Source organism: Penicillium solitum (assembly GCF_028829755.1).
Source record: "Penicillium solitum strain IBT 25940 chromosome Unknown utg000005l_segment0_segment0, whole genome shotgun sequence".
Classification (NCBI taxonomy): Eukaryota; Fungi; Ascomycota; class Eurotiomycetes; order Eurotiales; family Aspergillaceae; genus Penicillium; species Penicillium solitum.
Genome location: NW_027072125.1, coordinates 3,424,376 through 3,452,354, shown reverse-complemented (window position 1 = coordinate 3,452,354; position 27,979 = coordinate 3,424,376). Strand labels below are relative to the sequence as shown.

The 27,979-nt window shown below is 47.8% G+C and overlaps 11 protein-coding genes across 11 annotated transcripts; 7 read left to right on the top strand and 4 right to left on the bottom strand.

Annotated features, from left to right (window-relative positions):
- Positions 1–44: 44 nt before the first annotated feature.
- N7455_008907 (putative DNA mismatch repair protein) lies at positions 45–2,829 on the top strand (the record flags this gene model as incomplete). Its single annotated transcript, XM_040960297.2, has 3 exons — positions 45–451; positions 508–896; positions 947–2,829. 3 exons carry the CDS (start codon positions 45–47, stop codon positions 2,827–2,829), a joined length of 2,679 nt encoding a protein of 892 aa, XP_040809210.2.
- A 538-nt stretch (positions 2,830–3,367) lies between these two features.
- N7455_008906 (DUF1295 domain protein) lies at positions 3,368–4,463 on the top strand (the record flags this gene model as incomplete). Its single annotated transcript, XM_040960332.2, has 2 exons — positions 3,368–4,071; positions 4,136–4,463. 2 exons carry the CDS (start codon positions 3,368–3,370, stop codon positions 4,461–4,463), a joined length of 1,032 nt encoding a protein of 343 aa, XP_040809269.2.
- Positions 4,464–5,336: 873 nt separating this feature from the next.
- Positions 5,337–6,605, bottom strand: N7455_008905 (D-isomer specific 2-hydroxyacid dehydrogenase family protein; the record flags this gene model as incomplete). Its single annotated transcript, XM_040960290.2, has 4 exons — positions 5,337–5,920; positions 6,000–6,280; positions 6,335–6,401; positions 6,458–6,605. 4 exons carry the CDS (start codon positions 6,603–6,605, stop codon positions 5,337–5,339), a joined length of 1,080 nt encoding a protein of 359 aa, XP_040809241.1.
- Positions 6,606–10,035: 3,430 nt separating this feature from the next.
- N7455_008904 (uncharacterized protein) lies at positions 10,036–10,922 on the top strand. Its single transcript, XM_040960307.2, has 2 exons — positions 10,036–10,542; positions 10,670–10,922. Exons 1-2 carry the CDS (start codon positions 10,155–10,157, stop codon positions 10,897–10,899), a joined length of 618 nt encoding a protein of 205 aa, XP_040809272.2. The 5' UTR covers positions 10,036–10,154; the 3' UTR covers positions 10,900–10,922.
- A 297-nt stretch (positions 10,923–11,219) lies between these two features.
- On the bottom strand, positions 11,220–13,045 carry N7455_008903 (uncharacterized protein; the record flags this gene model as incomplete). The annotated part of the gene is made up of 3 exons (XM_040960305.2): positions 11,220–12,231; positions 12,282–12,679; positions 12,746–13,045. 3 exons carry the CDS (start codon positions 13,043–13,045, stop codon positions 11,220–11,222), a joined length of 1,710 nt encoding a protein of 569 aa, XP_040809253.2.
- A 1,211-nt stretch (positions 13,046–14,256) lies between these two features.
- Positions 14,257–15,847, bottom strand: N7455_008902 (Major facilitator superfamily domain general substrate transporter; the record flags this gene model as incomplete). Its single annotated transcript, XM_065606016.1, has 3 exons — positions 14,257–14,916; positions 14,987–15,740; positions 15,816–15,847. 3 exons carry the CDS (start codon positions 15,845–15,847, stop codon positions 14,257–14,259), a joined length of 1,446 nt encoding a protein of 481 aa, XP_065460965.1.
- A 680-nt stretch (positions 15,848–16,527) lies between these two features.
- Positions 16,528–18,126, top strand: N7455_008901 (uncharacterized protein; the record flags this gene model as incomplete). Its single annotated transcript, XM_065606015.1, has 1 exon — positions 16,528–18,126. The coding sequence occupies one exon, from the start codon at positions 16,528–16,530 to the stop codon at positions 18,124–18,126; it is 1,599 nt and encodes a 532-aa protein (XP_065460964.1).
- A 57-nt stretch (positions 18,127–18,183) lies between these two features.
- Positions 18,184–18,969, top strand: N7455_008900 (Bacterial alpha-L-rhamnosidase; the record flags this gene model as incomplete). The annotated part of the gene is made up of 1 exon (XM_065606014.1): positions 18,184–18,969. The coding sequence occupies one exon, from the start codon at positions 18,184–18,186 to the stop codon at positions 18,967–18,969; it is 786 nt and encodes a 261-aa protein (XP_065460963.1).
- A 145-nt stretch (positions 18,970–19,114) lies between these two features.
- N7455_008899 (uncharacterized protein) lies at positions 19,115–21,100 on the bottom strand (the record flags this gene model as incomplete). The annotated part of the gene is made up of 5 exons (XM_065606013.1): positions 19,115–19,592; positions 19,653–19,898; positions 19,954–20,309; positions 20,359–20,842; positions 20,898–21,100. 5 exons carry the CDS (start codon positions 21,098–21,100, stop codon positions 19,115–19,117), a joined length of 1,767 nt encoding a protein of 588 aa, XP_065460962.1.
- A 448-nt stretch (positions 21,101–21,548) lies between these two features.
- N7455_008898 (beta-glucosidase) lies at positions 21,549–24,201 on the top strand (the record flags this gene model as incomplete). The annotated part of the gene is made up of 3 exons (XM_065606012.1): positions 21,549–21,792; positions 21,843–22,320; positions 22,386–24,201. 3 exons carry the CDS (start codon positions 21,549–21,551, stop codon positions 24,199–24,201), a joined length of 2,538 nt encoding a protein of 845 aa, XP_065460961.1.
- Positions 24,202–24,993: 792 nt separating this feature from the next.
- N7455_008897 (glycosyltransferase) lies at positions 24,994–27,869 on the top strand (the record flags this gene model as incomplete). The annotated part of the gene is made up of 7 exons (XM_065606011.1): positions 24,994–25,108; positions 25,165–25,852; positions 25,903–26,060; positions 26,113–26,476; positions 26,544–26,894; positions 26,957–27,618; positions 27,664–27,869. The coding sequence occupies 7 exons, from the start codon at positions 24,994–24,996 to the stop codon at positions 27,867–27,869; spliced, it is 2,544 nt and encodes an 847-aa protein (XP_065460960.1).
- Positions 27,870–27,979: the final 110 nt, after the last annotated feature.

The following is a 27,979-nucleotide window of genomic DNA, read 5'->3' as shown; positions in this document are numbered from 1 at the left end:
TTGTGCTGCTTTCGGAGATGAACAACTAATACCAGGCGTGCAGGATGCCGATTGAGGCTCTTCCTCAGAAAACAATCCGGGCGATTGGCTCCACATCTGTCATTTCGGATCCCTACTCTGTTGTCAAGGAACTTATAGACAATGCCCTGGATGCTTCTGCCACGTCATTGCAGATTGAGATTTCCCAAAACACTGTGGATATCATACAGCTCAAGGACAATGGCCACGGCATCTCTCCAGAGGACCAGCAATTTGTCTGCAAACGAGCTTTTACCAGCAAGATCCAGACTTTAGATGATCTCAAAAATGTCGGTGGGTCATCATTGGGATTTCGTGGTGAAGCACTTGCCAGTGCCGCGGAAATGTCTGGGGTTCTCGCTGTCACCACTCGAGTTGAGTCCGAAGTTGCCGGGCGATGTTCGAAGTACGGAAGAAACGGAGAAGTTATTGGGTATGCTGACCTCGCCAGCTTCTTGAATCATGTGTCACTGCTGACATTTATCACAGAACACAACGGACGTCACATCCTGTGGGCACAACTGTTCGTATCACAGACTTTCTCAAACACCTCCCTGTCCGCAGACAAACTGCCTTGAAGGGTGCTGCGAGAAATCTCACGAGGATCAAAAAGCTTCTCCAGGCATATGCGATAGCTCAGCCATCTAAGAGGCTCTCACTGAAAGTGCTCAAAGCGAAAAATGAAAACAGCAATTGGGCCTATGCGCCAAGCGCAGATGCCTCGCTCTCGGATGCAGCTCTCAAGGTAGCCGGCACAGAAGTGTCTTCTTCTTGTGTCCTCAAGCGACTTTCATCCCAGATAACTGATCGGAATCAACGACAATTATCAGATCAGAAAGAGTATGAAGCTATCGCCTTTCTTCCAAAGACACAATTTGGTGAGCTCATCTTATTGAATATTCGGTGATGTGGTTACCAACCAAGTTAGATACCTCCAAAATCAACAACGGTGGCCAATATATCAGCGTTGATGGCCGCCCTCTCTCTAGCAGCAGGGGAATTGGACATGAGATTGTCAAAATCTTCAAACCATATGTCCGTGTCGCCGCAACTAAAAGCGAATCCTCCAAATCAGTTAGCGATCCTTTTCTCTGTTTGCAAATTCGCTGTCCCCGAGGAACGTACGATGTAAACATCGAGCCAGCAAAAGATGATCTGCTCTTCGAAGACCGAGATGTAGTCTTGGCCTTGGTGGAGAATTTGTTTCGCGACCACTACGGAGAGAACGATGGGGCGGAGACGAGAAGTTCCAACCAAGGCAAAGATGATGCTTGCAAATCTGTCGAAGGCCTAGGAGGATTCGAACTTCTGATGGCTAGGAAGCCGACTAAAGAACTTTCCACACAGCTTCGCGATCCTGAGAACCCCTTCAGTGAAGCTATACCTCACACGCCTCTCTCACAGAAGCCGCTTCGGTCCGAGTCCGCCGTTTCGACTCTCGTTCCTCCTAGCAGCAAGGGCCAGGAAAGTCCCGATGAATCCGCCACCACCAGAAACAAACGTTCCAGCTTCGTCAATCCGTGGTCTATCTCCAGAATTAATGCTTCATTTCAAACACCACGACGCGAGAGCAATTCCCTCGCTCAAACAAGCCCCGTGGATCTATCTAGCGATAGCCTGCAGGGGCCAATCCGAAGGGAGAGTGAATCGCGAGCCCCCCAGCATTCGCCCAGCTCGGACTTTACAAGCCCTCTTACTTCTCGACTTGCATCAGGGTCGCCCTTGAGGCGCCGTCGACAGCACCCGCAAGAATCGACCGAGTCCTCCCCTGAGACTAATCACATTTCCAGCGCCCGACGCGCCGAGAGAGAACGTGATCGTGATCGATATGGGAACGGAGCTCTAGACACTTGGTTCCAGAGAACCACGCAAGTCTCGCTGCAGCAAAATCCTATCGATGAAGGATCGACCCAGGAACCGGACTCGCCGCTTTCTTTCCTTGCCCAGCAACGATTCGGCTTGCCCACAAACACTTCGCCAAGCATTGGGCATGCCGATGGGCAAACTGATGGTTGCTCGGACAGTCCATCGAATAGTAACATCACCCCGCAAGCTGCTCGTCATGTGTCGTCGATACCCGAAGACCAAGGTGAGGACATCCCAGAGTCAATGGATAGTGGTCGAGGATTTCCGGTTCTTGAGAGATGGGCCGCTCGACTTCACGAAGGCGTGAGCCATGAGGAACCATCGGATCTGGAAAAAGCGCTTGACTTCGAAAGGCGGAAGAAAGAAGCCATTCAGAACAGTCGCCTACGCTTCAAGCAGAACGATAACCCGTCCAGTTCACAGTCCGCTCCAGTATCGCATTCGCCTCATAGCAGTCGATACCTTGCCGCAAAAGCTGCATTAACTTCGTCGCAAACTTCGATCGGCGAGCCGGTCTCTGCGACAACGCTCTCTCCTCACGATCCGCGAGCATACCTCATCCGCCAGGAAAGGGACTTTTCTACCAATGAACCTTCAACGAATGACGGAAAGGCCCGGAAACAACCCACCAAACGACTTCCCTTCGAACGTATACCCGATGGCTCCGACCTGTATGACCTCGGTTTAACCTGGTCGGTTGACCTGGCGCCCAGTTCGAATTCGTTCAAGCGGAATGTACCCGAGAATCTATATACCGGGAGTGACAACGAAACTACCACATTCTCGGCATCTGATCTTGAAATATGCTTGCCGTTCTGGAATGAACGGTTGATTTCTCTCATGAAACAAAAATACAAGAATAAGGATGAATCCAAGCCTTTGAGTATTGACATTGATCTTGCCTCCATTATTTCCCAGCATGTGCAAACACCTCAAAACAATTAAGGCTGGCTATACTTACCTATCGAATACCTTGAAAGAGGTATTCACTGGACGTCATACTTCAGAATACTCCTAATATGTCTCATATTATCTATGTCTTTAAAGATCACCTCTTATTCTATAGATCAAATATCAGAGCTTTCACACTTCATCATTTCTGGTCGGCGTATAAAATTCGATACAAGCTCTGTGTTAAGAGGAAGTCGCGTCAGGCAGGTTTCTTTTAGAGCTTGGCTATGTCGCTCTATGGAGCCCTTTGCACCAAAGTTAACCATAAAGGTTGAAAGTCGGCTATCTCGATACCAACCATTCTTCCCATAGTATACGTTATATATTACTTTTCATGTTAAAGTTTCGAATATAATTGTCATCTTTAATTCAAACAACACTTGGAATGGGAAACCAGCTCGGGGCCCACTTGACCGTTACATAATTCTGACATCAACATCCGGACAACACCAAACGAGCTATAAAACAACCACTAGGTCACGATCCATTGATATTTTAACCAGGCCTTCAAGAATCCAAGTGATGTGCCAAAATGTCATTCCTCATCCCCTCCTCAGCTTTAGAGCACCAAGCCTCTAGTTCTCTCCATTCCCCACCGCTCAAAAACAAGATAACACCCACTGACGTGGGAATCCTGAAATCAACCCTCCTACCCTCATTCGGCCTGTATTCCAGCCTTTCACTCGCAACATACATTGCAGCCAAAGCAACAGACCAAGTCGAACTCAAAGATTGGCTCTGGCCCTCCGCCCAAGTCCTCAATGCCTGGTGGACCGCTGTCGGGCAACCGATGTGCACACACGACATCTCATTCAGAACAGCTTGCGAGGCTCTACCATGGACCAAAAGGGTTCTTCTAAGCTGCGTTACTATCTGGGGCACGAGACTCTTTGCCCGGATTGCGTCCCGGTCATTATCCCGTGGGACAGATGATGCGCGGTATGACGCAATCAAAAAGGAACCCGGCTTTTGGAGAGGTGCCTTCTTGAAGATCTTTTTACCGGAAGCTGTTGTGTTGAGTGTTATCTCTTTGCCGTTCACGGTTCCGTTCACTACGGGTGATGCTACGGTTCCGATAGGTGATGATGTGATGAATGTTGTTCGGGCGCTTGGTGTTGGGATTTTTGGTGCTGGGTTTGCGATGGAAGTTATGGCGGATACGCAGCTTGGACTTCACCGTCAGGAACGGACGGATTTGTGTCGACATGGTGTTTGGGGTTTGGTGAGGCATCCTAAGTAAGTTTGTTTGCGATATAGTATCACCCTTTACATTAAATGACATGCGCTGATGATTGTACAGTTACCTTGGGGACACTTTGGTCCATATTTCATTTGCGTTGCTTAACATGACTGGTCCATTTAATCCAGTTGTGCTACTGGGACCTGTGGCGAACTACCTATTCCTTCGTTTTGTGGGTGGTGACAAGCAGACTGAGGCTAGCCAGGAAGAGCGCTATAAGTCTCAGGATCCACATAAGTATGAGCAGCTGCGACAGTGGAAGCAAGAGAAGAACAGTTTCTGGCCTGATTTGCGCGACTTGCTAAACCCATGGGCGTTTGCTGTTGCTGGTTGCGGGTTTATTGGTGTTGTGATTGAGGAGGGGTTTAGAGGTGCATATGACATGTAATAACGCACCTTTTCTCTAATTTATACCTGCATAATAAAAAGCAAAACAACCTTCCAATAATAATAAGGCTACACCTGCATATTCTCAACCCTCTCTTCAAACCCCCTTTCCCCCCATCCTTCTTCATCACATCGAAATAGAGACCCCGTCCGCACCAGCACAACCACAGAACCCAACGCAAGAAAATCGTCAGTTTATATGCCACGGGTGCAATATTATACTCAGACAAACAACAAGTCGCTTCCAGAAATGGGAATATGAGGGACTCGGTCGCTGCATAGGCTGCGAGTTCTTTACAAGGGACGGATACATGGTAAGTTGAATGTTTGTATTACGCCAAAGAAGCATGCCTAAGAGTAGTGCAGATTGTACGAAAGGCACAGGAGCATGTGGAAAAGCATCGCGAATATATAAAAAAAGAAGTGTTATGGGATATCAGCCAGGAGGCAGCGGCGACACGGCAACGACAGCGGGCGTTGGAGGGTTTGCGTAGGCCTGCCAACCAGTGAGACAGGGAAATGTATTTATTGGAAAAATCGAATGAAAATACCCCTGAAAAAAACATAGTATGACAGTAAGATTAAGACTGAATGAGCCAGCTCTAAGAAATTTTGGTTAGGTGACAACTTCCATCTAAGAACAAACGTACGGATTCTAACCTATATCATAGACCCCAATGATTATTGTATTGTAGTCGTAGGACTATTGGATTGAGCTCAGCTTGAAGAATACCCTTCAAATATTTATTTGGACAATAACATCGCTTCGATAAAGCTGTGGTCACTTATGACCCAGCCTCCGATGTCACATAGTACATCCAGCGGTTGTCCAACCGTGTGACATTAATCCAATAAATATCTACATGCGCAAATTCTAATACCCTTTGCCCCGTGTATAAGAGTTGATCAATGGCTGACCCTGAGCGATGAGCTCCAGGTTTAATGCCAGGATATCCAGAGAGCGTGGGAAATACTCCACCCCAAGAGCGCTGACATGTGGACTGATCTGAACATTGGGCGCATCCCAGAGAGGATCGTCCTTAGGAAGGGGTTCGGGATCAGTGACATCAAGTGCGGCTCCACCCAGGACCCCAGAATTCAATGCATCGACCAACGCCTTCTGATCGATAACCTTGCCCCGTGAGATGTTGGTCACGTAAGGCTTGCTCAAATGGTGATGACTCTTGTCAGATAGAATGGCAAACTCCTCCGCGCCAAGGAGACGGGTTGTTTGCGGAGTCAGCGGAAGTGAGACAACCAGATGGTCTAGCCCGATAGATAAGAAAGAGCGGATAGCTTCCCGGTCTGTTCCGTGGTGCCACGATGCAGGGATTGAGCCGTCTGGATCTCCGGTTCCGGGCACGATGTAGCCGGTGTCATGGCGGGATTCAGGTGTTGGACGTGGGGTAGCCGTGTATGCGTGGACGGTCATGCCCAATGCCTGCGAGACGCGGGCGACTGTCGGTGGTCAATTTGGGTTCTTATTTTCATGAAATTTGCTGCTCGGGGTTATTGAGCGACAACGGGTGAAACGTACTTTGGCGCCCGATACTTCCGTATCCTAGAATACCCACCTTCTTGCCCACTTGATCGTGAAGGCCTGGTGCGTACGCAGACTTATCCCATGAGTGAGATTTCTGCGCCTCATAACCCTTGGCATATTTCCGGGATGATACTAGCCAATTCATCACGGTCCATTCGGCAATCGGAGGACCGTGGATACCCGAGCTTGTAGTGATGGGGATATTAGTTTCTAGCAAAATTGGATTTTGCAAAAGATGATCCACGCCAGCAGAGAAGGTGTGAATTAATTTAAGGCTACAATAATGGTTAATTTCGTGCATAGTAAACCTGACTAGAGTGAGAGCTTACTTCTTCGAGTCCTTGATATCTGGAAGATTGGCGAAAGTCGCGAGAATAGTGGCCCTTTGATATACTTCTGCGCGGGGTATTAGTTTCAGTGAGCTCAGATATTGAAGAATGGTGGTAAGTTACCAGATGGCACAGGAACACCTGGCTGGGCATCGTAAATAGTGACCTCGGCATCGGGGAATTTGTCTCGGATAACCTCTTTCAGCTCTACTGGCATCGACTGATAGAAAATAACAAGCACATGCTCGGGTAAGAATGCTGCGTCACCCATAATTGCGATGAAATTCAATGTTGTTTTTCAAGATGCGTGCGGGACTTAAAAGAGGGTTGGGGATTTTAAGTGAGAACTGTCCGGGGCGCGGGCAACGGGTTTCTTATCAAAGTGCCCCGCCTCGGTGGCTTAAAAAGGCAATTCGACATCTCAAAGGGTAACACCTCCATGTGAATGGGTCGGATGCTGGTCTCTTATTGGAACTGGTCGCCATTTTTGGAGAGATGGTGGTAGTTTATGCGAGATGGCGTGGTATGGCGACACTTTGCTTAGATATGGTCTCAGAGCGCGTCGAGTTAGTACTATGTGGTAGTGTTTGTAAGAGGGTTTTATAATAAGCTCAAGGAGCTTTCTAGAACAACGGATGACACCATCAATAGTTAAAAAATACTACGATCGGATTATTATTAGCATTGACATAGTTAGTTAACTAACGTATTCGGTAAGCGAGTCGGCCAGCCGGCCACCCCCAAAACACATAGTAAATGCGATAAATTACAACTTGATATCTCAACGCTAATACTTTTATTTGATTTCACTACTTGTCGATAGCTATTGATAAGGATTTTGAATACTATATATCAATCGAAAAGGAAATCGAAAAGGTACATTATCATGGTATTGAAAATTACGTTGCTAAAAGCCAGAAATATATATATTGTAACCACAAAGTCATATATATTTCCCAAACTCCCTAGAGAGACTAGATATTACCTAGAAAGCATTAGGCTATAAGGAAATCTCTATATAGACGACCGTTGTTGAGATATCAAGTTGTAATTTATCGCATTTACTATGTGTTTTGGGGGTGGCCGGCTGGCTTACATGGCTTACATGGCCGACTCGCTTACCGAATACGTTAACGTAATCGGTAAGCGAGCCGGCCATGTAAGCCAGCCGGCCACCCAACCCAAAACGCGTCCATGATTTAGCACTTAGTTAGTTCAACCACCCACTATGCCACCAATTCGCTCCCAATCCTCTAGAAATTCAATAGAGCAAGAGGGTAGGATTCTGTTAGCTATCCAGGCTTTCAAGAATAAAGAAATCTCTTCAATTCGCGAAGTGGCGCGCCGTTTTAATATACCACGTTCAACGCTTCAAGACCGATTACGGGGCCACCAAAATCGCGCGATTTCTCGCGCAAATTCATCTAAATTGACGGAAATCGAGGAGGAATCTCTTGAAAAATGGATTCTTTCTATGGATCTACGTGGAGCTCCCCCCCGTCCTTCTACTGTTCGAGAAATGGCGAATCTTCTTCTCGAAAAACGTGGAACTACCCCGGTTATTTCGGTTGGCGAGAAATGGGTATATAACTTTGTGAAACGGCATCCTCTCCTCTCCTCCCGATTCTCGAGACGCTATAATTATGAGCGTGCGAAATGCGAAGACCCGAAAGTTATTGGAGAGTGGTTTGATCTTGTCCAAAAAACAATTCTTCAATTTGGAATCGATCCCGACGACGTTTATAACTTTGATGAGACGGGTTTTACGATGGGATTGATCTCTACGGCGAAAGTGATTACGAGGAGTGAATATTACGGTCGGCGCTCGCTTTTACAACCTAGAAATCGTGAATGGGTGACTGCTATCGAATGTATAAATGCTTCGGGTTGGGCCCTCCCTCCGTGTATTATTTTTAAAGGCAAAGTCTTTATTGAATCATGGTTTGACGGCCTCCCGGAAGATTGGCGATTTGAAGTTAGTCCGAACGGTTGGACTTCTGATGAAATTGGACTTCGCTGGCTTAAAAAGCTCTTTATTCCGACGACTTCTTCGCGTACGAAGGGGATATATCGGCTCTTAATACTTGATGGGCATGGAAGCCATTTAACCCCGAAATTCGACGAGATTTGTGAGCAAAATAAGGTTATACCAATCTGTATGCCAGCGCATTCATCTCATCTTTTACAACCTCTTGATATCGGCTGTTTTGCGGTATTAAAACGATCATATAGCCGGATGGTTGAGATGAAGATGCGGAGCGGGATCAATCATATTGATAAACTTGACTTCCTCGAAGCATACCCCCTCGCACGAATTGAAGCTTTTAAATCGGAGACGATTAAAAATAGCTTTAGAGCCGCTGGTTTAATACCATTTGCGCCTGATCGAGTGATCTCAAAGCTAAATATTCGTCTTCGAACCCCTACCCCCCCTCCGAGTAGGGGAAGCGATTGGGACCCGAAAACGCCCTCGAATTACATCCAATTACAAAAGCAAGCTTCGTCAATTAAAGCATTGCTTCGTACAAGATCAAGGAGCCCCCCAAGTCCTCTCAATTCCGCTATAAACCAGGTTTTAAAGGCATGCCAAATCACTATGCAATCCGCCGCATTTCTTGAGAAGGAAGTTGGCGATTTACGCGCCGCCAACGAGAAGCAGAAGCAAAAACGGACTCGGTCTACTAGGACTATCGTCCACGAAGGGGATCTCTCAGTCCAGGAGGTTCGTGAGCTACGTGCAGAGCCATTTGAGACCCAAGTAATGCGTATCAATACCTATCGTGAGCAGGTTTCGCAAGGTTTACAACAATCTGTACGGGCCGGGCGAGCATGTGGAATATGTAGATTGCCAGGGCATAGAAGAGAGACATGTCCAGATAGAGAAACCAGCTAGTTGAATTAATTTAATGGCGTTGTGGTTGAGATAAATGCATTTAAAATTAATATATTAGGCTGGGTGGCCGGCTGGCTTACATGGCCGGCTCGCTTACCGATTACGTTATGCATGACTTGGTGGCCTGAGAGTGAGAGTTGATGCCTGAGGGGTATGTTCCTCGCCTCCATGCAAACTTAGCAAACACAGAGACTATAGAATTTAGCTAGAATATTTACATTGTCCGCAATGTTGAAACAGCAGAAAGTCTGCAGCAGGCATTGGTGTCATGTATGCAGCGCCTAAGGCCTAATAAACATCATTGAAGAAATGGAACTAAACTCATAGATATGTGTGGCTAAATAGGAGATTCTTTATGTTACTGGTCCCGACAGGCCTGGGGATGTATATTACGGGGAATTTTGACGCCTGCGGATTGCCTGAATCCATACCGCCTGTAGTAAATAGACCTCACTTCTCACTTTATTGTATAACGGATAGGGTATATAGTCACTGTAGTACATAGTAGGTATCGGATTCTGTACGTGCCAAGAAGAGCACGTTACTCTTACGTGTCCAAACGCGTCGCGTCAACTTTAAAAATTTCAATCTGCAACTATGGACCATGCACGTCTTTAAATAGCAGGGACAAGGAGCTTGTGCCTAATAGCCGCGGTAAAATTACCCACTATGAAGCATGAACCAGGATTATTTCTACTGCCAGTATGAATATACTGCGAGCCTTTAATGGATGAAATGAGATCCCCTTTTCCCAAACTGTAGAACTGGAGCCTTCTCCACCCTCGGGATGGCGCCACAACCAAGATCCCCTAATTTCAAAATCGTAAAAATTCCAATTCAATATATTCAAGATACAACCTACCCCTCTGGATATCATATCGCCTCAACAAATCACCGAGCACAAATTTCAAATCAAAGCCGCCCAAAATGTCACTGGAGGTCCACCCCGCGTCTCCTACCGATGCGCCCGAACTCACGCAAGTCTTTTACGCCAGCTTCCGTAGCGACCTCGACACAGCTATGTTCCCAAAGACGCCGGATGTGACGGAATGGTGGGAAAAATATCTCAGCGACGTGATCACGGGCTCAATTGCAGGCAAGACCAACGATGTATTGTTCAAGGTGACGGAGGGCTCGGAGAGTGACGGGATCGTCGCATTCGCGAAATGGAAGCGTCCCGTGTCGGCTGCAGATCGCGATCAGCACCAGGAAAAGATCGTGTGGCCTGCTAGTAGTGATAAGGAGCTTTGCGATCGATTTTTCCATGGTATGGAGGCCCGACATGAGAAGTGGATGGGGGAGAGGCCTCATTATTGTACGTTTTCCCTTTTTCTTTTTTGCTCGACTGTTGCTTGCAGTATTTTGAGTTTCGCTTTATGCTTGCTTGTTCTATTCCTCGAGAAAGCACGAAACGAACCGCCATAACTAACCGCAATGTATAGATCTAGATATGCTGGGTGTTCACCCTTCCCAACAGGGCAAGGGCCTGGGATCGAAGCTCCTCAAGTGGGGTCTTACGCGCGCCGATGCTGAAGGTGTGGAGGTTTATCTGTCCGCATCTCCGGCTGGGAGACCCTTGTACCTAAAATATGGGTTCCGGGAGGTTGATACTTTCGAGCCATATCCCGGCTATGTGCAGGTAGCGATGATACGCTCCCCGAATGGCCAATAGAAATTATAGTCACCGAATAAAATGTAACAAGTATGTATTCTAGGAATGCTTACAAAGTCGCACGCTATAAATAGTAAACTTGGAACTTCATAGGATGAGTTACTATCCGCGTCGTGTAGATTATTATCAAGGCCCTTTCCACTAAATTTTAGATCTGGAGACTTGAGCCCATGATGACGATTAAAGTCCTCTGAATATTCATCAAGGACCGCAGTAGCAATTGTAGAAAAGGGAACCAAGTCTGAGGTAGATTTCTAAGGGTTTATGTCCTCTATGAAGCAAAAGACAATCTGAATATGTCTTTACAACATCGTGCTCGTCTACGCTGAGGCTCTAGCTTGAGTTTCAACCGGGAGCGCGAACCACGCAGCAGCCATGAGAATCCAAACCGCTCCACAGAACCAAACAGGTCCCCCACCCGAAACAGCAGTGCTATCGAAAGTGGTGATGATATAGGCGATCAAGCCAAAGATCCCCCAAAAGAATCCCATGACACCCAGACCGAATCCGCGCACTGTAGTCGGCAGAACCTCAACAGTATAAAGCGTCAGCGTCGCCATGCCAGCAAAGCGAAGGAAGCTGATAATGCACTCGAAGGCCAACGCACAATTGCGAGACCGGGCCACAGTAGCGAGAAGCATAAACAAACCAGTCAAAATAGCAATGCCAGCTCCGGTGCGCCTCCGTCCCAGACCCTTCACTTCGATCAGGATAGTTGCCACGAGCGGGCCGGTGATAGCGCAAAGTGCGATATATAGGTACCGGCTGTAAAGGTAGGACCTCGAGGCTGTTGTCGCGTTGACCTGGGCTACACCATTCGCTGCGAGATAATTACCGATATATGTTTGGTGGAGCACGAAAGTCAGACCCATTACGCTCCACAGCAAGACAAGACACACCGAGCCGTAGATATTGAGCGAAGAAACAAGCGCTTGCGAGCGAGATTTAGTGCGCAGTTCAGCTTCGGAAGCGTCGATTGTGGAATCAATCCGCGCAAATGATGCTTCGGTAAGCCATGTCTGGCGTTTGTTGTAGAGGGCAATATCCTTCACGAGCTGGGTTGCTTCTGCATCGCGGCGTCGTGAGAGGAGGAATTTGGGCGTTTCGTGCAGATTCAATGCAAAACGGCACAGATACAGGAAGAGAGTCATGCACCCGAAAGTCCACCATACGTACCGCCAGCCCTTGTTGCTGACGTAGTGGCAGGACGAGGAGCTGCTGGATGAGGAGCTAGCACTGCTTGAATGACCGAGGGCACGTTTGCTGCTCATCGATTGAGAGGTGCTCACTTCGTCAGGGCCGGTGCCACATGTGTATAGAGCGATGAAAGCCCTGGATGTTCATTAGTGATGTTTCCAATGTTTGGTTTAGATATTGCTTACCATCCCACCGCAGCTGCAACCAATTGTCCCAATCCCCAGAAGACACCTTGTAGAGCAACTAAATACTGGTGTGACGCAGGTAGAGACTCTAGAAGAATCATTGCATCGACAGCTTGGTTCCCAGCGGCAGCAAATCCAACAACGCAGCCGACGACACACAGTCCCGTGAATGAAGGCATACCCGCACCGACTAATCCACCCATTCCCATCAGCACGATGGTGCTAGTAAACATCCACTTCCGACCCAGTGTATCAGACATCATTGGCCAGGCTGTGCCGCCGACAGTGAGACCAACAAACAAGCTGATGAAGAGATAATCAGTGTTGTCACCGGTAAAGAAGAACTGGGCTTCATTTCCAGCTGATGGGGCAATGACTAGGAAAGACATGATCCAGAACTATTATCGAACGGGCTTGATCAGTAGTGAAATGGGAGTTTCTATGTGCAACGCGTGGGAACTTACACTGTCAAGAAACCAGCCAACGCCAGTCATCAAGAAAAGCATCCATTGGTACAATCCCATTCCCATGTCCAGCAGTGCCTGATTTAACAGCTGGGCCTTGGCAGCAAAGACGGCATCGCTTCCAGGGTGGATAATCGGTGTTTCGATTGCAAGTCCAAAGAGGCTTTTGTGCTGTTTTTCTGGCACTTCGCTGATTTTGGACGGCCCTGCTTTTTCAACATCATTAACTAACGTCGATGCAAATGCACTCTGTGCTTCGAAGTTCCTAGCGGGTCTGATGTGATCATCATCGCTCAACATATTCGCTAAATCAGGCTTGAATAGCCTTAAGCAAGGTGTGTTAGATGTGAAGGACGGTCTTGATCTCCAGAAATAATGTCGCCACTCGGGCCTCCCTTTGCCTATTTATTGAGAATGTACCCATGTATTGAGTCACAAATTTGTGCCAAGCAGAACACGAACTAGATAAGCAAAAATTGCACCCGAGTGCACGAAACTAGGCCCATAACATAATAGGATCTACGCTGTCTAGGGTGGACGAGTGTGGGTAACTTATCCACAATCTCCTCACACCCCGACCCCTAGACAGAAAATATATCACAAGAAGCGGGGGTTCTATTCCCCCGGTACAATCATAATGGGCACCGGCACCGGCATTGGCTAAAACTGGAAATCCACGGGTTGAAAATCGCATTAGGCAAGTCGATGAGCACTGAGTAGAATTTACAGAGGCAGTCGAATGGGCTAACATCCGCGGAGGTAATAGCAAGGCAAGCTATTATCAATCGAAAGTCTTGATTCAACCAGTCGATAACAATTGCATGGCTTGCAGGGCTTTCTCCGAGGACAAATTCTCCTCGGGACGCGACACATACGTTCGCGTGCACTGATCGGGACTGGGGTGGTGGTCTTGATGGATAATACCGAGCGACCAAGGTAGCTATTGGCTGCAATAAACTCCACAGAGGGGGATAGAGGCGTTGCGAAGGCTTGGCTTGATATCGAGCCACGCAATTGTGTTTCGTGATGTAGCTACGATGATTCATCAATATTCGCCCAAGGTCTCATTGGAGTTACAGCAGATAGATACAGGGGTGATTTCTTTTCTCATGGAAGTTCAACAGTAGATAATGTAGCTGTGAACGAGCGAAGCTGCTAAATCCGAGAGTCGGGGGAGATTTCTGAATTGGGAATCGCGCGAAAATCCGAAATGCAACAAGGGGAAAGTTGGGGAAACAAGGACAAATATTTTCGTGGTGCACCTGCAGAGCTCTTCTCGTCACTAAATCTTCCACTCAGAAGATATACTCCTATGGTTATGTCTTAACCCGTGCGCGTGGTTGGTTTTTCAAGGACGTTGAATGGGTTATCATGGCATAGGGTGATGATGAATCACAGGATAACCCAAAATTCAAATATTGAAAAGAGATATTATCCTCATGATCTCCTCCACAGCTTAAGAACGTAGCAATAATCAAACCAGGTAGTTGGAATTAGAGAGACAGAAAGAACTACTTGCTAACGATTTCAGAATGTTCAACATCAAGATCCTTCCTATCCGCAGATAGGTCATTCCCGAGACGAGCCGCGCTCTCTCCATCAAAGATTATCGCGATTTCTTCAAGTGAGTATCCCTTTGTTTCGGGGTAGATGAAGTATACCACGATAAACTCGATGGCGACCCACGGAATAAAGATGATATAGAACTTCCACGTGATATTTTGGAGCCCAATAGGAAACGCGTAGGTGGAGAGTAGGGTGAAGCAGGTGGAGAAAAAATGGAACAAAGCCTGGCCCCTCATGCGAAGATGGTAAGGTAGGATCTCCGCAATGTACAGGCCGAGATTGCCATTCAATCCAAAGTTGTAACATGGCGAAAAGAGATAGAGGAAGGCAACCACTGCGCCACCTGCCGCTTTGTTCGAAGCGTCTTGGGCGAACATAGCACTGCCAGTAGTGATACCAATAAGACAAAGAAATATACTCGTTCCTGAACCGAGGAATAGAACTCGACGTCCAAGCTTATTGGGAAGAGTGGCGAAGTATAACGAAGAAAACCACGAAAGCATCTGCTGGGTTGCATTAATCAAGGTCTGCTCTAGACTGCTTGTTAATCCCACACTCGAGAGAACCGGCGAAAGGTAGTATGAAATAAAAGCGTTGCCTGACATCTAAATAGGGATAACACGAGCCCAAGATTAGCTTCAATATATATCGCGAGTATTGATCGTGAAAACGTACCTGAGCGAAACAAGCGCTCCAAAACAATATAAACAAGCGCTTCCGATTTCCACCAGAACGGCTGAACTGCAAATAACTTTCAATCCAGGTATTATTTCCCATACTGCGTTCATATTCAAGAGCCTCTTGGATGTCGTTGAATTCGAAAAGAACCAGCGGATCGGCCTGGTTCCCTTCCGCGTGGTATTTAGCAAGGGTTTCAAGCGCTTCATTGCTTCTATCCTTGGATATAAGCCAACGCGGGCTCTCTGGAACAAAGTATAAACCAAGAAGTTGCACAAGAGACGGAAGGCCTTGGAGGGCAGATGGAATTCGCCATGCAGCGCTACCATCGATACGGAATGTCCCGAAGGTTGACCAAGCGGCAACAATTGCTCCGAGAGAGTACGTTGTGTTGAACATAGCTGTTGCTGTAGCTCGGTGCGCCGGGTGTGCGATCTCTGTGATCAAAGGGGCGCCAGATGCCCCAAGGAAGACTGTTCCGCAGCCTAGAACTCCGCGAGCAATGACGAACATTTCGAGGTTTTGCGCACCACTTTGGAGTGCTGCCCCTATGCAGCAGATGATTGCACCAAGGGCAAGACCAGCACGTCGACCAAAACCATCACACACAAATGATATGAACGGAATAGCGACCAGGCCACCGATTGGATAGGCAGCATTGAATAAACCGAGGGTAGCTCCTTTGGGTTCTCCAAAATAGCTGCGCCGACTTTCCACTGCCTGTAGGCCATTCATCATCGACCCATCAAAACTATCGTTGCCGAAGGTTAGCTAACTTCCAAAAGCAATGCGTCGGGTTCCTCGCTAGGAGACAGGTCAGGCATACCCCTGAGTAAAAAGAGACAGTAGTGGAAACATCATGAGAAGATTCAGTGAACGTAAGTTTTTGTGCCTCCACCAGTGAACCACGTCCACGCTGCTCTCGGGAATCGCTACCCTAGAAGAAGACATATCAGGCGAAGGTGCTCCTTTGATGGTGGTGCAGTTTCAAACACGTTCGATTGTAAAGAAGAATCGTTTAATTAAACTAAGACGGTCTTGTGGGGAGATGCCGATGAGACTTTATATGTGCCCTCCCTTTTTTTCCCCTAAGAGAGAGAAACCGTGCTATAGTGATCCATATTCCCGTTCCGACCAAACCGTTCTGGTACTCCGGGGTTCTCGGGTGCGGGGGAGAGTCTTGCGAAAAGCCGGGGAAATAGAGCTATTCCGAGCGAGCATAGTCTAGTAAAGAGTGGCTAGGTGAAAGGATTTCCAAATTTCTATCCCGATATCGCCGCGGAATCCCGGGTCAATCTCCGCTCGGCGCCAAGAGATGTGGGGAATGCCGCAGATACCCCGCGGAATCCCGGGTGATGGAAGATTTCCCGAGGTCTTTCCAAGGTTGCTGTTGATTACCTACAGGTGTACGTAAGTATAACATGTCTTACCTAGGCCAAATATATAATCTTGGTTTACGATTTGCCGTGCAAGCAACTTTGAAACCGTCCTAGTAGAGAGTCCGGGGTACTTTGTATCTCTTTTGATCCAACTCGATCATGGCTACGTGGATATGGCATCCCGAATGGACAGAGCACCCAACGGACTCGGCTGGGTCATTTGTTCACTTCCGCAAGACAATAACCCTGACGGAGAGGATCTCAAAGCCAGTACACATTCACATCACGGCGGATACGAAATACAAGCTCTATATAAATTCCAAGTTTGTATCTCTCGGTCCCGTCAAAGGGGACCAGCATCTCTGGTTTTATGATGAGCTAGATATTCAACCCTACTTGAAATTTGGAGTCAACACCATCAATGTGAGGGTTCTACGATTGTACCATGCCACGATACACGCAACCAGCTTTCCACGATTACATGTGCCAGGTCTCCTCATCTGCAACGTCGGCTTGGATCCCGATCTGGCCATCAATATTCAGACCAACGATAGCTGGGAAACGGCCCTGGAAGAATCAACCACGCTACCCACAGACATTCTAGAGGACGCGTTCTTACATATCTACGAGAAAGTCGGTCAATGCACGACGCAACCAAACTGGATACCGGCCAAACCTTTGATCTTCCCCGCCTCCCATGGCCTTTCCACCCCATGGAAACTTTCTCCCCGCCTGATCCCATTTCCTCGCTATCAGTCAGCGACATTCAAAGCGATTCACAACATCGAAAGCAACCAGCCCCGAGCGAACTGGGAAGAAGCTTTGCTCGGCCTCCATGACACAAATTCCGAGGGAATCCGTCTCCCAGCTGGAAGCCAGCATCATGTGGAACTGGAAGTTGAGAACCATACCACTGCACTGCTATACTTCCGATTCAAGTCTCCTGAACATGCTGGTAGTACCATGCAGGTGACCTACTCCGAGTGCTATGAAGACGTACCCGACACTGTCCCATGGATCAGAAAAAAAGGCGACCGCTGTGATACCAGAAAGAAACTCGTTGGACCAAAAGACGAGTATAGTATTCCTGGCCTCGCCGATCAAGAGCTCAGGAGCACACTGAACTACAACCCAAAGCTTTCTGATGAAGACGTTTTTGCGCCGTTTCACTTTCGCACTTTTCGATTCCTGGCATTGGATATCACTGTGTCAGCACTATCAGATCTTATCATGAAGCGCGTTGATATAACCACAACCAAATACCCCCTCCAGGTCCTTGCTGATTTTGAGGTTCCATCCGCTGATAATGTCTACCGGCAAATGTGGACAACAAGCATTCGAACCCTATCGAATTGCATGCATGATTGTTATGAGGACTGTCCGTTTTATGAACAACTTCAATATGCGATGGACACAAGGAGCTCAGCCCTTTTCACATACTGTTGCTCAGGTGACGATCGTTTAGCACGCCAGGCAATCATCCAACTTCACAACTCATACTCGCCAGCAGTCGGACTTACAGCTAGCCGCGCGCCCGCTCACCAACTTCAGCTAATTCCACACTTCTCCCTATTCTGGATCTGCATGATAAGTGATCATTTCGAATACTTCAATGACGCTGAATTTGTTCGTCAATTCTTGCCCGTGTGCGATGGCGTGTTGGATTCATTCGCTCGCCGCATTGACTCTAAGCTTGGGCTCATTCGCTTGTCTGACAGCTCAGAGCAATGGGACTTTGTCGATTGGGTAGATTCATAGAAGCCATTGGGGATTCCACCAGCAGCTGAAAGGACTGGCTTTGCATCATATACCAACATGTTGTATGCATACACACTAAAACGGATATCGGAAGTTTTGGTTTCCGTGGGTCGCCCTGGAGTTGCTGGAGAATACCAATTGAGAGCCGATGCAACCCTGCTTGCACTGAAAGCCCACTGCTTTGATGGACGCTTCTTCACAGACGGACTAGCCTCCGAGGCTGCTTGTGACAATGATTGTAGCCAACATGGGCAGGTTTGGGCCGTGCTATCTGGTGCCGCTATGGGCGATTTGGCTTTTAATATCATCTCCGAATGCACTGCAGTGTCGGGTGCTAGAACATTTACACCGACATCAACGGCAATGTCCTTTTACACGCTTCGTGCTATGTCAATGGTTGGAGGTAGTCTGTATGATGAACGCTTCCACGGATTTTGGGGGCCATGGAAAGACCAGTTGGGCCTGAATCTTACCACATGGTTGGAAGATACAGTCTCCCAACGATCAGATTGTCATGCATGGGGAAGTTCGCCAATATATGAGTTCACGACCGAGGTTGCTGGCGTTCGAATGGGTACACCAGCATGGAAGACGATGATCTTCCATCCACGCGTCGGTTTGTTCCCAGAAGTCGATGTCAAAGTTCGCTTCGGGCTTCTTGGCTCATCTGGGATCGCACACGTTCAATGGAAACGCGAGGACGATACTATCGATGTTTGGCTGTCATTGAAAATGGACACCGGGGAGTCTGTAAGCATGCCCATCCGAGTCGTCTTTCCAGATGGACATGATGCGATGATGGAAGGGGCTGAAGATATTCACCTGACGTTAAATTCGAATTGAGATACCTTACGCTTCATTTGCCCATTCCATCAATTCAAGGACCGTGGATTAGCTACAGTACGATATAGGGAGGCCTTGTCATGCATATTATTGTTGTACATAATGGAACCAACTATCGGGGTACACTTTGGTTCACAACAATCTATCACTTTTCTGTAACCTCTCTCATCAGATCTTCGAGTATTCTTAATTGACTGGCGATGTCCTTCGCTTCAGAGCTCCAATATCTCAGCATTTGCATTACCTGTTCAACGCCATTCTTCCAGGAATGGGGAAGTAACGTATCGAGGCCCCGACGAGCTGCACCACACAAAACCAAGGCACTACGTGTACAGGACCGCAACATAAGCCACGTACCATGGTGTCGATAGTAAAATCCAGGCTCATTACTTTCAATCCGAGAGGCATACATATGTAGCCCCTTTCGCGCAAAGGCCACTAGGTCGGGGTCGTGAGGCAGACCTTCGTGAATGGCATCGAAGACAAAAGGCCAGTAGATCATCTCGAAGCAGTCGATGGCATGACCATTCAAGATAAAACGCAAAGCAGAGTGTTCATGATTTTCATCATGCGCTGCCTCGTTCGGCGTATCGGGGTTTAGCAGTGCTGGAAGCGAGTCCAGTCTAGATGAAAGATGAAATTAGTAAATTAAGACGGAATATGGGAAATACAAGAAAACTCACAACCCGAGTGCTTGTCCTTCGAAGTCCCTAATCGTCTCTACATCGGCCGATTTTCCAAACGGCTTGCAATTATAGATATAATTCAAAACTCGGTTTCCTAACCGGCGGAGAGCTATCTCTGCAAGATAGAAATACCACACGGTCTCTCCCTGGGTTTCAAGATCTTTAGGAGGGGAAGGGAAGAGGGCGGGATACGTCAGGTCCAAGCAGGTGGTATTTCCAAGACCTAGTTCCAATCGAAGTTCTCTGTAAATACATTGTTAGTCTGATGTTTCGATTCTTTCTAGAGGCGACAACTCACAATTCCGACTTAAAGCATGTCCAATATATGCTTTCTTGCAGAGTATGGTTCTCATCATGACGGGGATCGTTTGGAGGTAGCGGAATGTGGAACCCTTCACAACAGACTAGAGCCTGTACAAACATCGGCCGAGCTTGAAATTGTCGAAGTGTCGCCATCAAATATACACCAGCGAGAAAGAAGCATTGTGCTTCAATCATACCACTCCCGCCAAGTAATACACCCATTCGCTTTCTGGCTGCAAGAAAATATGCCTCTGCTTTCTTGAATTCCTCTGATTGGCGGACGTCCAAGGAAGAAGATGGGGGTTGGCTTTCAGGAGGACCGGAGATAGTTCCTAGTGCATATATCAAGAGCTGTTGGGAGTGAGCGGAGCCTATCACAGATGTTTTCACGTTTACTCACAAGTAGACATGACTTTGCATCCCAATCGAGGCCATTGAAAAGTGTATCTCTCATATACTCTTGCACTTTATCAATTTGCAAGACAGGGTTGTAGATATGAATGTGTCTGATGAAGCGTTGCAGTAGCTGCCTGGCTCCGCCATTTTCGAACTCCAAAGAGACAGGCAAAGTCTTCGGTTCTGTTATTCCACTTGGTGGTTTAAGTAAAGCCCGTAAATCATGTCTTTGTGCAAGATTGCAAGATTGAAAGACTGGCCAACTCAAAATACTCTCGACATTGATATGATACAATGTGGATGATCCCGTCCTCCCCAAGGCTTGCAGTCTCCCTTCTGTGGGGGGCGATCCCCGATTGTTCAGTGCATCCTGCGGTAAAGACGGCTCTGTTGTTGCTGGCAGAGGCCTTGGGGCCAAGGTGGATCCACGGACCAACTCTTCCAGAATGTCTAGGCGCTGCAAGATGAGAATGCTGGCTGGGTCAAACCTACGATATTTGCTTAGCGAATGTTATTTCTTTCAGTCGCGAGTTCATTGATTACGTGGATTTGTCATTTTCTCGGTAAATGCAGGGCATCCCCAATCCCACACAAGAGCCGCACACGGGCTTCTCATTATCGCACTTAATTCGTTTCCGTCGACAAGTGTGACATGCTTGCGTGGCCCGTTTTCGCGGGTACGAGGGTCTTTCGTTATTTTCCTCTCGCTGTCTTTTCCGGGAGTTGCAGGTTTCCTCTGTCGGCATTTCTTCGGGGGATAGGAGGGTGGGGTATTTGGGGTGTCCGAATCAATCCAAACCATACACGATGAGGAAGTGGGGTGCAAGGTGCAATGCATGGAACAAATCAAGAAGACAGCGGAATCCCGGGACGTTAGATATAATGGCCGTTGGCAAAAGGGAATGTCTGGTATGTGGGTGAATGACCCCTCGCGGAGTCTCGGGTGTAGCCGGTCCGGGGGAGGTCGGGGTAAGATATACCGAGTGGACCTACTTGCTTTCATCGTCCATACTCTCTTGCTTGCTATGCCCAGTGGAAAGGAGAACGAAAGAGAGCCTCAGACCCTGCTAACTAGTGTGTGCTGTACAATTTGTCAAATATAATGGACGCGTCTGCACTTCTTACGTTCATAACCGTTTTTATTTTCCCACCACCCAGCCATTATCTATCACGACTTCCCTTCAAAACTTCATCATGACCGGACAATTTATGAAAGACGCAAACGTTCAAAAAACAGTCCATCCTGACTTTGACGTGGAGCAGACCCTAGCTCTACTGACTGTTGACGAGAAGATCGCTCTGATCTCCGGCAGAGACCCTTGGCACACTGCGCCCATACGCCGCCTTGGTATTCCTTCAATTCGCCTGACAGATGGACCCAATGGCGTGAGAGGAACCAAGTTTTTCAACGGTGTTCCTGCAGCCTGCTTCCCATGTGGTGAGTGTCTATCTCAGCGTTGTTCGGTGCAGTTGCTAATTTACAATTAGGAACCGGTCTTGCGGCTACCTGGGACACCAACCTAGTTCAGAAAGGTGGCCAGTTACAAGGCCAAGAGGCCATTGCCAAAGGAGCATCAATTATATTGGGGCCGACAACCAATATGCAGCGATCTCCCTTGGGCGGCAGAGGTTTTGAGTCTTTCAGTGAGGATCCAGTTTTGGCCGGGAATATGAGTGCTGCAACCATCGCTGGTATCCAGTCTACTGGGGTTGCCGCTACCCTAAAGCATTTTGTTTGCAATGACCAGGAGCATGAGCGACAGTCTGTTGATGCTGTTGTATCGGAGCAGGCTTTGCGGGAGATTTATCTTATGCCCTTTCAGATCGCGCAGAGAGACGCAAAGCCTATGTGTTACATGACAGCGTACAACAAAGTCAACGGAACACATGCAAGTGATAGCAAGCCGCTCATCAAGAGTATCTTGAGGAAGGAATGGGAATTCGACGGCATGGTCATGTCAGATTGGTACGTATATATATCTATCGTCGAGGCAGCCGTGCGAACTCTGAATATGAGCTGACTGAATTTAGGTTTGGAGTTTATTCCACTGCAGAGTCAATTCAAGCTGGCCTTGACTTGGAAATGCCAGGGCCCTCATACATGCGTGGTAAACTGGTGAAGCAAGCTTTGGGATGTGGTAAACTACTACCCTTTGAACTTGACCAATGCGTAAGAGAAGTGTTGAAGCTTGTGAAGAAAGTGCTCCCTCTCGGCATTCCAGAAAACGCAGAAGAGCTGACTGCGGATACGCCCGAGACATCATCATTGCTTCGTTCTCTGGCTTCAGCAAGCTTGGTGTTGCTCAAGAATGATCACGACATTTTACCGTTCAAGAAGAACAAGACAACAGCTGTTATTGGTCCAAACGCCAATTTTGCAGCATATTGCGGTGGCGGTTCCGCAGCACTCAAGCCTTATTATGCGATTAGTCCTCTCGATGGACTGAGAGCACAGGTCCCAGATGTTCAATATTCCTTGGGAGTTCCGGGTTGGAAGAAGATGCCTCTTCTATCTCGGCTGACCAAAGCAAGCAACGGCCTGGAAGGGTTTGATATGAAGGTCTATCTCGAGCCACCGTCAAAAGAGGATCGGGAAATGGTCGACTCACTGTATGTCAATACAGCAGACATTTTCCTCGCAGATTACCGGCACCCTAAAGTCGAGACCAACCTGTTCTATTTGGAGCTTGATGGCACAATCACACCAGAAGAGAATTCAGACTATGAATTTAGTCTTTCGGTATCGGGTACCGGCAAAATCTTTATTGACGATCAGTGCATTGTCGACAACGAAACTGTGCAGACACCTGGTGATAGCTTCTTTGGCTCCGGAACAATGGAAGAAATTGGAACCATCCGATTGGAGAAGGGCAAGACATACAGAATCAGAATCACTTTCGGTACACTGCCGACGAGGACTTTCAATGTTGCAGGAGCCACTTCATTTGGCGCGGGTGGCCTTAGAGCTGGTGGTATTCCAAAGATCGAGATCGAGACCGAGATCCAAAAAGCAGTTGCATTGGCCAAGAAGGTGGATCAGGTCATCCTTTGCGCCGGATTGAACAGCGACTGGGAAAGCGAGGGATATGATCGGAGTACCATGGACCTACCCCCGGGGACCGATAAGCTCATCGCTGCGGTGGTAGCGGCAAATCCCAACACGGCTGTGATCATACAGTCGGGGACTCCCGTGACCATGCCCTGGCTCAACGATGTCTCGTCGTTGGTTCACGCCTGGTACGGCGGCAACGAGACTGGGAATGCCATCGCGGACGTTGTCTTTGGTGCGGTGAACCTGAGTGGCAAGTTGCCGCTTAGCTTTCCGCGCCGCAATGAAGATAACCCGGCCTTTTTGAACTTCCGAAGTGAAAGAGGCAGTACCAAATATGGCGAAGGTGTCTATATCGGGTACCGCTTCTACGAGAAATGCAAGAAGGACGTTGCATTTCCATTTGGCCATGGACTGAGTTACACCACGTTCAAGTTAAGCTCGATTTCTCTCCAAAAGACCGACGAGGAGATTTTAATCACTGTTGATGTTGAGAACACTGGAAACGTTGATGGGGCGGAAGTTGTCCAGGTCTATGTTTCCCAGCAGAGTCCGAGCATCAATCGACCACCCAAGGAGCTCAAAGGCTTTGAAAAGGTGCTCCTCCGCCCACAGCAGACCGAGACTGCGACTATCAAGATACTCACGAAATATGCTACTAGTTTCTGGGATGAGCATAGAAACGCGTGGGTTCAAGAGGCCGGTCGTTACATTGTTCAAGTTGGGACCTCTAGCGCTGAAAATTCACTTTCAGCCAACTTTGAGATCGGACAAACTATGTGGTGGAATGGCTTATAATTTCTCACTTTCCATACTGCGTCCAGTTTGCCCATTAGAAAGTTCTGCCGTTTCTTCACATACGTTGTACAATTGTCTCATGCTCGTAACTTGTTCCCATGATTCAATAGTGTTTGATAGAACATTCCATGTCCAATATATCATTCTCAACCTAACACTCTACAAACACTATCTGAAGATGGAATTACATCAAATCAGAAGATCTCACTATGCAAACATATGGATCTGAAATTATTCCCAATCACGTGCTAATTCAACTTTCGAAAGACTTGTTTGGGGGACCCTGGAGGGAAAGAAGAAGTGGATGCAGTCGGGTTTGTCACAGACTTCAAGTTCCAACGTTCTAATCTAGAAATTCAATCCAAGCGACAAGGAACCCTGACTACTACATTTCTAAATATACATAATGCTCAAAATGGGAATGCAGAGTTCAAGCCCCGCTAATAATAGATTTCTACATGGTTCGCACAATAGCGCGAAACTCTGTATCAGAGTTTCCATGTCCTTTTCCCACCGGTAATATTGCTAATTACCTAACTCGATGTGTAGGCCAATTTTTAAACTTTGCTGCCTGAAGGGTACCGAAAATCAGAAAGGCTAAAATAGGTGGGTGGATATCCAAAAGGGCGCTAGCGGCGACACACGGGCCCACCACTGAACCCTTAATTGGGATCCACTAGTCCCCTTCTGCCGAAGGGTACGAGTACGAGACCAGCTTAACTTTTATTTGCCTTTTAGTAGTTCAACTTTCCCAGATTCTAGAGTTCAAGATCTTTCACAAACCTTGAAAACATGGGTTCCTCTACAAATTCTTGGACCGGGAAGGAACAAGCGGAGGAGTCGGCACCTCCTGTATATTCGTTGGTTGACGACGGTGGACTCGTGGCAGAATCAGGAAACGTACAAGGTTCGGTCGAGCCACGATGATGATGATTTGTCGGCCCATTCTAATACTTGTTATAGGGGACGGCCGCATTAATGTGAACCTCGAATCCAAGATTGCGAGAACCCTGGCCAAAATCATCGACTTGCAGCAAGAAGATATCCAAAATCCACCTCCCGACTATATCAACCTTACCAAACAAGTGACATCATGCCAGTTCAAGCTCAACATTGTCATTCAAATTGTGGGAAGTCGTGGGGACGTGCAACCCTTCATCGCGCTCGGAAATGCATTACAAAAGCATGGTCATCGGGTCCGAATAGCGACACATGATGTCTTTGCAGACTTCGTACACGAGTCAGGATTGGAGTTCTACCCTATCGGCGGAGATCCTGCAGAATTGATGGCATTTATGGTCAAGAACCCCGGATTGATTCCGCAGATGAAGACACTACGTGAAGGGGAGGTGCAACGAAAACAGGCTATGGTAGCCACAATGCTCGAGGGGTGCTGGAGATCGTGCATTGAAGATGATCCAATCACCAAACAGCCATTTGTTGCAGACGCCATCATTGCTAACCCTCCTAGCTTTGCACATGTTCATTGTGCACAGGCGCTAAGCATTCCAGTCCATTTGATGTTTACGATGCCGTGGAGCAGCACCAGGGCGTTTCCACATCCTCTCGCTAATCTACACTCCTCGTCCATGGATCCTCGCACCGCAAACTGGGTTTCTTACGGAGTTGTTGAGTGGTTAACATGGCAAGGGTAAGGTCACCCATGGAATAATACGGGAAGCAACTAACATGGGAATTCAGGCTAGGAGATGTGATCAATCGATGGCGGGTCTCGATAGATCTGGAACCTATTCCCGCAACGGAGGGGCCCAGCCTCGCTGAAACATTGAAAGTACCTTACACATATTGTTGGTCTCCAGCCCTTGTGCCAAAACCACAGGATTGGCCTAGTCACATTGGTATGTTATCACTTTTGTTTCCTGTTGAAACGATGGAAGCCTAATGGTTTAGATGTCTGTGGATTTTTCTTTAGAGATCCCCCATCATATTCTCCACCCTCCGAGCTGAGGGAGTTTCTTCAAGGCGGCCCACCTCCTGTCTATATTGGATTTGGTAGTATTGTGGTTGATGACCCTCAAAAGCTGATAGATACCGTCGTTCTTGCGGTGGTAAGGGCAGGTGTACGTGCGATCATCTCAAAGGGTTGGAGTGGGCTAGTTGGAAGTCCAAACCCGAATATCTATTATATTGACGACTGTCCACATGAGTGGCTCTTTCAACATGTCAGCGCAGTAATTCATCACGGAGGCGCTGGAACTACTTCGTGTGGCCTCAGAAATGGCCGACCAACTGCCATCGTTCCTTTTTTCGGCGAGTGAGTTGCACCTTTTCACTTCGCCTATCTTTGACCTGCAAAGTTCCATCAGTACTGATTCTCCTAGTCAACCCTTTTGGGGCAACATGGTTGCTCGAGCCGGTGCTGGACCTAAACCTATTCCATTTGCATCTCTCAATTTTCAGAACTTGACCGCTGCTATCAAATTCTGCCTCACTCCAGAGGCAACAGAAGCCGCACGTAAGCTGGCCGTCAAAATGCAGACTGAATCGGGTGTAGCTGCAGCCGTGGACTCCTTCCATCGAAATCTTCCCCTGGACAAGATGAAGTGCAACTTAATGCCTCTCCAGGTTGCAGTCTGGACATACAAAAAAGGCAAAGGAAACGTGATCCTGTCAAACGCAGCGGTGCAAATCTTGATTGAACATCAAAAGATAGATGAAAAGCGTCTTCAGTTGTATGTACCCCGACTCGAGCTAGTATATGAACCTACTAACCGATGGCTGCATTACCCCTCAGTCATCTCGTTAATCCAATCGTTATTGAACATCGCCGCTGGGATCCCGTAACCGGAATATTTGCTGCAGCCACCACAACCGGGTCAACTATGCTGGGCTCGACCGCTGATATGATTTACAATCCATACAAAGAATACAAACGCGGTCGTTCACCGAAACCATCAGCGAGAGCCTTGCAAGCCCCGACACTCCCTGGCAGCCCACTTTCACGAGAATCCTCGTCAACAAGAATGTCCGCTGCCGATGAAGCGAGTCTGAGTAGTTCTCGGACACCCTCTGTTGGGCCCGGATCCGAAGGTGGGCTCGAAAAAAGCAGAAGCGGGTTATCCATCGCAGGCAGCATGGCAGACGCGACAATGAAAGGGTTTGGCAAATTCACCGGATCATACTTCAAAGGTGTAGTAGTCGATATTCCACATGCGGCCGCGGAAGGATTCCGACAGGTTCCTCGGCTGTATGGGGAAAAGCCCAAGGATTACGGCGCGATTCAGGGTTGGAAATCCGGAGCTATCGTTGGTGGCAAGAATTTCGTGGATGGCATGACTGATGGCTTTACCGGTCTCTTTACACAACCCGTCAATGGGGCAAGAGAGGAAGGTGCTATAGGTGCGGTCAAGGGGTTTGCTAAGGGCACTATTGGGCTTGCAACAAAAGTCCCTTCTGGTAAGCAATTATCTCAATCCATGAAGCCGAGCGGAGCTAATATAGGCGTGTGTTTAGCTGGCATCGGACTGGTGGCTTATCCTTTCCAAGGAATTGCTAAAAGTATTGAGGGGGCGTTTCGTTCACAAAGTCGCAAGGCCATTGTTAGTGCACGGCTAAAGAGTGGGTATTATGAAACAAGCAGGATGCAGATCACCGATGAAGAGCTGCATGAGATTCTGCAGGCATTTGATAGATTTTTATTGTCATGAGATGCATAGATAGACTTGGCTTAGATGTTTATCTTCAAATCCTTCATTTTCACGTTCTCAGGCAGAGTCAAATTCGATAAGGTGATTAGGATGCTCAAGCTAGCAAAGCT

What these genes read in the sequence shown, in the direction of transcription:
- N7455_008904 (XM_040960307.2), top strand. Translation starts at nt 10,155, where the DNA reads ATGTCACTGGAGGTCCACCCCGCGTCTCCTACCGATGCGCCCGAACTC. An exon ending in GGGGGAGAGGCCTCATTATT is followed by an intron (nt 10,543 to 10,669) that starts GTACGTTTTCCC and finishes CGCAATGTATAG; the next exon opens with ATCTAGATATGCTGGGTGTT.